The sequence below is a fragment of the Triticum dicoccoides genome, chromosome 7B (assembly GCF_002162155.2).
Source record: "Triticum dicoccoides isolate Atlit2015 ecotype Zavitan chromosome 7B, WEW_v2.0, whole genome shotgun sequence".
NCBI lineage: Eukaryota > Viridiplantae > Streptophyta > Magnoliopsida > Poales > Poaceae > Triticum > Triticum dicoccoides.
The window spans coordinates 694,985,280-694,994,132 of record NC_041393.1 but is presented as its reverse complement, the minus strand read 5'-3'; the positions used below and the strand labels follow the sequence as shown (position 1 = coordinate 694,994,132).

General features: G+C 44.8%; 1 protein-coding gene across 1 annotated transcript; it reads left to right on the top strand.

Annotated features, from left to right (window-relative positions):
• The first annotated feature begins 3,100 nt into the window (after positions 1-3,100).
• Positions 3,101-6,839, top strand: LOC119338126. The gene is made up of 2 exons (XM_037610424.1): positions 3,101-5,253; positions 6,139-6,839. Exon 1 carries the CDS (start codon positions 3,382-3,384, stop codon positions 5,005-5,007), a length of 1,626 nt encoding a protein of 541 aa, XP_037466321.1. The 5' UTR covers positions 3,101-3,381; the 3' UTR covers positions 5,008-5,253; positions 6,139-6,839.
• The last annotated feature ends 2,014 nt before the right edge of the window (positions 6,840-8,853 follow it).

Genomic DNA, 8,853 nt, shown 5'->3' with positions numbered 1-8,853 from the left:
ATGAACAGTAACTCAAAAAAAGTGATAAAATGTTTTCAAAACATTCTGAATTTTTTGTGGATGTTTGTGTTAGTGTCGCAAGCATCCTTGACAATTTTCATGTGAAACGAAGCTATAGTGTTTCGTCGGTGAAAAAAACAAATTTACGTTGACATTTTGGGGTAACATTTGGTGTTTCGATTTATTTTTTTTCACAGGCCAAAATGTTTAGCCTTTTTGCCTAAAACTTTGTAGGTATCATTTGGATGTGACTATGAATACATAAAAAAAAATGTTGGTTTTTTTTTACATTTCAAAAATCATTTTTTGCACGCAGGAGCACGTGCTTCCGGGAGCCATATTGGATTTCTGACACAATCCCCTCTATACAACAAATGAGAGCATATTTTGCAAAATAGATTCAAATTTTGGTTCAAAATTTGATATTTTTTAAAAATACAAAAAAAATCTAGTAACTGCTACATGGTTTCAGTAGTAATCTGTGGAAATTTTAGTATATTTGCACAAAATGATTGGGAGATAACCGATTTTCCTTTGAAAGAACGTTTAGTTTTCTCGGCATAATCTTTGATCCCACCCTCCATTTTCCTTTTAGATTCACCACTGATCTGGGGGGAAGGGACATGATCAATTCATTGAGCTATTTACGTATGTCCCCTTGGAAGATTTGCTTCTTGCCCCGTGTAAGCATCAACATCACAAGATCAAACATCGCATCATCATGGCTTCACTACCCATAGTACATTAACTGATTCATTACTTAACATGGTAGTCAACACTTAATATAACAATCTACGAGCTTAGAACATTACCACTAACATAACCAGGTTTGCAGAATATACAACTAGCATCACCATTTTCAAATTATACAAGCAGCATCACTAGGTTCCCAGACCAACTATGTAGTTCTCAGGCCAAATACTACTTAACATAGCTAACTATTGGATTCATACATTTCAAAAAAAAAAACTATTGGATCGATAAAGTTAATTCATCTCAGATGGCCTTGATCTTGAGAAGCTTGTCCTCCCATATCCCAACTTTTAGCAGGTTAGCAATGGTGAATTCTCTCTTCTTCATCTCCTCCTTAAAGCAAATCTATATCATGTTTGATATCATCCCTCTCCTCCTTTAGATTCCCATAATGTGTCGCGTGTTTGAGAGATCTGAATGCTCCTTAGCTCCTTGTAGTTAATGTTCTGTTGCTGCATGCCCTTGTCAATCTCCATGTTTGCCCTCTAGAGCTCTTCCTTTGTCCACATCTCACTATTCTCGTTTCATCTCTTCTATTGGTGCATCTCATGTACTTGCCTCTCTTGCCAATCAAATAGTTTACTCACATCATCAATAGGCTTCTTTTCTGCAGGTTCACTTCCTCATTCTCCTTCTTAAGCTCACTCACCTCTCTCTCATGAGCTTGCTTTTTCCGACAAAGGGTGAATTTTATTAGCTCAGAATGGAGCATCAAGAGGATACAAACACAATGAGCCCACACCCGGCCTCTGCATAACGAAGATGCACACGGCCAATACCAATACACACACTGATGCCTAGTAGTCATATAAATTCAAAGCTATGTAGGCGGGGAGGGGGGGGGTGTCTAAGCAATCAGATTCGCAGTCGGCAAACTATAGCAATGACCATATCCTCACCAACCATCTCATGACATCACATCGATGACGAAGTTTTCCAACAGCAACCTTTAAGAAGAAAGCGACGCTCATGCATCGTCGTCACTGGATACAACCATCAAAGCCAGAATCTTGGTATTCACCCTGAAAAATCAGTCTGAGCATATCCAAGCAATGCCTGAAGAAGGTAACAACGTAAAAAAAATGTCGTCATTGCCAGGTACAACCAACTCGGGTCAGACCTAGGTTTTCACCCCGGAGCTCGAGACCAGGTGCACGCATCACCACCATCGAGGGCGCACATGTGTTGTCGCCACCACTTTTCGCGATCCCTTCATCTACATGTGAAGTATCCTCATTGCTGCACAACCCTCCCTCTGCGTCAAGTCTTCATCCATACTTTGCATCTCACCGCCAAAGTCAACCACCGGGTCTGAAGATGAACTCTCTCCGAAGACCTTTCAGTGACCTCCGTCATCGTGGAACCACGAAAGGTCATTGTAGTACAATGTGCAGCCACCATCACCCGCCCGACCAGGTCTGTATCACCACGCCAAGTTGTCCATATCTGAATCAGGCAACTATACTGGATCGGCCATTGACGACCCCGAAGCTCCGTCCGCCCGCCATCAGATAATTCTAAAAGTGTGTGTTGAAATAATTAAAATTTGTTTGAAATGTTTATGAAATGTTTCTGTAACTGATTGGAAGATTAATAATATAATTAAAATGCATATAGATATTTTGAATTATATTCTTATATTATTTTTATAAAAATGTAGTACACGTATGAAAAGTTTCTCAAACTGAATATAAATAAACAATTAAATTTTGCATGAAACGTTGTTGAAAGTGTTTGAGATATGACTGGGATAATTGCTCTTTGAACATTTATGAATATGTACGCAAAAATTTAAAATATCAAAACACGATTATAAAGAATTAAATAAATTGGATAATTCATAGTAAATTTTTAATGGCAAATAAAAAATGGAAGATTGGTGAAATAAGGGAGACGTGAGAGCAGACCTGGCCAAACGGGCCGGCCTGGCACGGCACGGCACGGCCTGTGCTAATCGTGCCTGGCCCGGCACGACCCGCCATGGCACGTTTAATAGCCGGGCCGTGCCTGATTAGTAAACGGGCCGGCCCGATGGCCCGTTTAGCACGCTGGGCTGCACATTTTCAGCCTGCTGGGCTGGTTTTTAGGCCTATTGGGCTGTATTTTAGGTATATATATATATATATAAATCTAAAAAATATATTAAAAAATTAAACGGGCCGTGCCGTGCCGGCCCGCGTGCCCAGGCTCCAGGCCCAGGCACGGCCCAAGGCGTGCCGCGTGCCGGGCACGGCCCGTTTAGCCCGTGCCGTGCCTGGCCCATGGCGGGCCGTGCCGGCGTGCTCGCGGGTCGGCCTGTTTAGCCCGGCCCGTTTGGCCAGCTATACGTGAGAGACCGCAAGTCTCCGATCACGACCTTGCCCAGTGCCCACGGCCCCTTCGTCTCTCCCTCATCCATCTCCACAGCCGCCGTCTCCGCAGCCGCCGTCTTGCCCGGCGCCGCCGTCCCCATCCTCAGCAGCACAGCGCGGGCGGTTGCCGAACCCCACTCCCTGTCCCTCTCCCTCCCCCGCCTCCGAGCCGTCCCCTATCCCAGCAGGCAGCACACGCAAGAATTCCCCCAAATCCCCAGCCAATCTAGCCCCAACCCCCAACACCGCCGAAAGAACCCTAGAGCCAGTGCCGCCCATGGCCAGCGCCGGCGGCAGGTTCGAGAAGAGCCCCACCGCCGAGAAAGCCCTAGAGGCAGCGCCGTCCGTTGTCAGCGCCGGCGGCAGGTCCGGGGAGGTCCCCACCGCCCAGTTCCACATCTACCAGCCGCCATCCTCTCTCCGCGGCTGGCCCGACGACCACGACACGGAGGCCGCCCTCCGCCACCTCGGGCTCCTCGATTTCGCGCGGCTCCAGCTCCCGGACGGCATCCCCCGGCACGACCTCGTCTCCAATCTGGTCGCCTCCTACCACCGGGAGAACTGCCGGGGCTACGCCTACCTCTGGGGCGTCCGCGTCAGTGTCGACCGCAAGTCCTTCCTCAGCGCGGCAGCCCTCCAAGCCACGGCGGAGCACAAGGTGCTCCCTCCACGGCGCAGGACGAGGAGCACAAGGAGCTCGTCCACGGTTACCTGCGCCGCCTTGCAGTTCATGGAAATGTGGATCCTCCCGCAGTTCCATGGCAGGGACATGTTGCCGTCGATTGTGTCGGCTGCGATGCGGGAGGTTAAGGCGGAGTTAGCGCATAACGTGGACTGGGGTGAGCTGATCTGGGACCTAGTACAGAATGAGATTCTCGAATTGCCAAAGAGGGATGATAAAAATTCATACTTTGGGCTGCATCTCCTGAGACTCATTTGGGTAAAGCATCCAGAGGTGTTCGGGTTGAAGGACAAGATGGAAAGACTCGCTCGGGTGCATCTTGACAGAATCTTGCCGCAGGTAGTCGACAACGTGACAGAAAGAATCCGGTTGGAGTTTATGAGACCGAAGAAGATTACGAGATTCTTCCGGGTGCAGCAGCCGCAGGTTGTCAACAACCTGTCCAAACCGGTGGAGTCTGGGGATGAAGCTGCAGCAGGTGTTCAAGTTCGACAGCAATCTGTGGTGGGGGATGAAGCTGCAGTAGTTGTTCAAGTTCAACAGCAACCCGTGGTGGGGGATGAAGCTGCAGCAGTTGTTCAAGTTCAACAACAATCCATGGTGGTGCAGAGCTCACCGCTGGCCACAGTGCTGAATAATGATGCAAGCGTGGGCAAGAGGAACAGCTTGGAGGCTGCCCTGGCAGAGCCTGGGCACGCTGATACGCACAAGCATGGAGTGAAGCATGTGAAGCAGCAGTTTCAGCAGGGCAATCAACAAAAGCAGACCTGTAACAGTAACAAGTGTAGTGTACCCAGTGGATCCATAGTGCTGAATGATGATGCGAGCGTGGGCAAGAGGGACATCATGGAAGCTGCCCTGGTGGAGCCTGGGCAGGCTGATGCACACAAGCATGGAGTGAGGCATGTGAAGCAGCAGTTTCAGCAGGTCAATCGACAGAAGTGGACACGTAAGAGGAGCAAGCGTAGGGTACCCAGTGGATCAACAATCTCTTCCGCAAATAGTTCTCGTGACATTATAGGAATAAAGAGTGAGGTTAAACGTGTGCGACTGGAGAACCAACCTCCAAAGGAGTTGCTTGAAGCAGAGATGTTTATCCAGGCAATTAAGGTGCTGAACGAGACACTATCTGCAGAAACCATCGTACATATCTTGCAGGACTCTCCACCGTCTGGCTCCCCACTGATGCGGGGTGGTGCAGTAGTGGAGGTCACTAAATAGGAGAACGGTTCTCACGCTCGAATGTGATCCTGGTGGGATCAGTAACAAGATGTAGATTTGCTCTCATCTCGTGAGCGTTTGGCTCTTGGTTGGCTAGTCTCGGAGAACTGGAATCATTGGTTCATCTTTTGGATGTGTTGCCCTAAAACCTGGAGCCAGAGTACTTCATATGAAACAAATGATATATTTGTTGGATGGTTTCACTTTTTTGGGAGTAGTCAGCATGTGGATGCTTGGGCTTTCCAGGTCTGATCCTTATCTTGATTCTTGTTACTTATTAGTACCACTCGTAGAGTATGTCAATTCGGATGATGCTTATGTCTTGAAGACCATCTGATTACTCTGAACTGTGAAGTATCTATGCTATTTTAGTTTTCCTACTCCCTATTGCCCAAATTTACTTTCGTGTTGCATCATGAAGCAAGAATGACAGTTTTTATGATGCGATATTCAATCTTGGTTTGTTAGAAATATGACATTTCTGTTGTTGAAGAATGACAGTGTTTATGATTTGATATTCAGTCTTGGTTAGAACTATGGCATTTCTGTTGTTGAAGAATGACAGTGTTTATGATGTGATATTCATTCTTGGTTTGTTAGAAATATGGTATTTCTGTTGTTCAAGTGGTTAGTTTGGATCTCGTCTTCCATATGTTTATATGTTGTTGCGGAGAAGTAATATGGTGGTATAATAATGTTTTAATTACTGCTAGAAGTTCGTATCATGGTGTGATCAGTATTGTTTGTACCATCATGCCCTTTATTATAAAGGGGTATGGGGTAATCTCAGCCATCGATGTGTTTAGGGAGGTGTAACGAAGCAGAAGTGTAACATTTATCATAAATCTAGCAATAGTATGAGCAATGTAAATGACTAAATGCTTTCTAGAAAGTTGTTTATTTATGAATGAAGATAGTAATTACTCGTCATGAATTATCTCCTAATATAATCTTGGCCTAGATGGAGTAGCTCATCATGAATTAGTTTGCAGTCTGCAGAAAAATTTAGCACTCAGTTAATGCCCGTAAACTCCGCCGCCATGACTGGCTACAAGCTAGCATTACAAGTGTTCTCCTGCTATATATTGAATGAAAACCAAAAGACATTCATCATCATCATCCATCTTGCAGGTAGGCTCCTATACTAGGCAACAATCAAGAATGGCACTCCATCTCCTCTCTTGGTCCGCGTGCTTCATCATTGTTCTCGTCGTTGCTTCTGCCACCGACTATGATTGTAATATGTGTCCTTGGGGGCGGTGACTTTGCACTACAGGGATGAGCTCACATTGGGTTATATCTACCGGAGACTAGAGCCTTATTGGTCTTGAATGCTGCCAGCAACTTAAATGTGTTAACGAAGCAACATGTTCTCCCCTGCTTCACATTTCCCTAGTTCCATATAATACATGAAGATGCCATGTGTCGTTCAGAATGTTTTTTTTTTTGCGGACACGTGTCGCTCAGAATGTGATTCTGGTGGGACATGTAATAGGATAGGATGTAGATTTGTTCTTGTCTGGTTAGCGTTTGGCTTTTGGAGCTCGGCTTTATGTGGTCTGTAGCTCATGGTTGGCTCTGCTGTTAGAAAAATTGGATGCTTGGTTCATCTTTTGGATGCTTTGCCGTAAAATCTGGAGCCAGAGTACCTCATATGAAAAATAGAAGTTTTACGTGTTGGATGTTTTATGGTTTCTTGGGTGCTCGGGATTTCCAGGTCTGATCCTTACCTGGTTTCTCTTATTAGTACCAGGTCATTTTTTATGGTACTTATGATTGTCTTGCACATCCTGTGAATATTCTGAACTATGTATTCTGTTATTGCTTTTCTACTGAACATCCCTGCTGTCCAAATTTACTGTAAAGATGAGAGATGCAATCTTGGGCATGCTCTTTTGAGTGAATAATTTTGTTAGAGATGTTATTTCTTGTTTTAAAATCTAGATGCTTTGCGTCTAAAAATCTAGGATGAATGAGGTACCAAACAATCTGGCATATGGTGCAACGCTTGAGTTGAAAGTGTACAATCAGTAGGAATTAATCATCAAATTAGCCAGACTTATTTTTACCCTTTATGTACGCAAATCTCTTTGTGTTCTAGCAGTGAACACATCAATCCACTCCCTAATGAGCAGATTTGAGTCCTCTCTAACCCACCACGGCTTAAAAAATAATTAAACACTAAAATCAAGCTGACGAGACTGGTAGTCGATCCCGTGACGCTGAAAGCACTTCCACAAGGCTAGGGGCTATGTTTTGTGCTAAAATATGAATATGGGTTCTATGTTAACTACCTAAACATGTAGCAACAAATTCAGGGTCCGATGAAATATCCGTTAACCGGTCGGTTTCCAGAATATTGACCAGCAAAAAACCTTGATTCATATAGACAACATAGAAAATAGCACAAAAATCGTGAGCCACAAATCTATCAACATTAATAATTAAGCGAATTTTGAACATAGTAGTCATACAAATGTAATCTTAAAGTGAAATATCCTCAATGACCAACTCCCCACGCTCTAATCTCAAAATTTAAACCTAAAAATAAGTCTATCAATCTCACCTAGTAACAAGGGGGCAAGCAGCCGTTCCTGGGATGGATCCGCTCCGACTCAGCCCACTGCTGGCACTGTGCCCAGCCCAGGCCAGCCTCCACTCGCCGCCGTTCCGTCTCCGATCAACCCAGGGTGTCTCCGTCTGGAACAACCTAACAAGCGGGGTCACGGGGAGGTGGAGCCAACGCTCGATCGTGGTTCTTTTTTTGAGAAAAAATATCGTGGTCCTCGCCTCGAGTAAAACAACCCAATACAGTGCTTGTTAGGCCTAGGCTAGTAGCTCAGTACTCCAGGTCAGCTGACCCATTCATTTACTGACGGAAGGAAGCCCATTAGTTGATTAATGAAGCACAACTAGCCCAGCTGCTCGGGTAACCCCAGATGCGTTGACGATTTTCCCTGATGTATCGGGGGCCATTGTAGCGCGTGCGTGCCTCGCAAGCCCGGGCAAAGAGCGAGAGCGAACCAAGCTTTCAAACCCTGAGATATAAAATATATAGAGACCGTTCATTAAATCTTTGTAGCATAGGGAAATAGATACAGGTATGATGTTCCTACATAGTATTATATATTACATTGAAGGTTGGTACATAGGGACAAAATCCTCACCACAGCTTGAGTCTAAGTCTGGATCATATGGGTATATACCTTTCTTCTGCTATGGGTATATACCTTCATTCTTCAGTGAGAGACATCCCGCACTTGAAATGCTCTGAAGTTCAACCACAGCACCATGAATCTTTAGATGAGCCTGTCTGAGATTACCGATAGCCATTGAAATAGTAGGTAGCTCCAGCAAGAACATGGATTTTTTTTTAGATGCAGCACACACTTCATCCACATTGTCGCACCTAGCGCAAAAGAGCAGGAGGAAACCAAGCATTCGAACCAAGCAAATAAGAATATTGACAGACCAATCATAAATTTCTGAAGCATAAGGAAAATGATTCTTACATATGATGTTCATACATAGCGTTATATATTACAATGCATGGTAGGTTTGTTAATAATGAACATAAGTTCGTAGAAAATACATAATAAGTTGCTGCATGTTATATTGAGAGACTATGGCATTGCCACACAACATAGAACGTAGCCGATGGTTTAATCTATATACATGTGATTGCCGCAACTAACATACATAGCCGAGGATAGCTTAAGTTCAAAGTCCATCAACAGGATAGAAGCTCTGGAAAGACTGGCAGATGAACTATGGCAGTGATCTTCTCTAGACAAAGGTAATCACTTGATATTCAAAGAAGGCTGCTGTAGCTGGTAGTATCGGCAT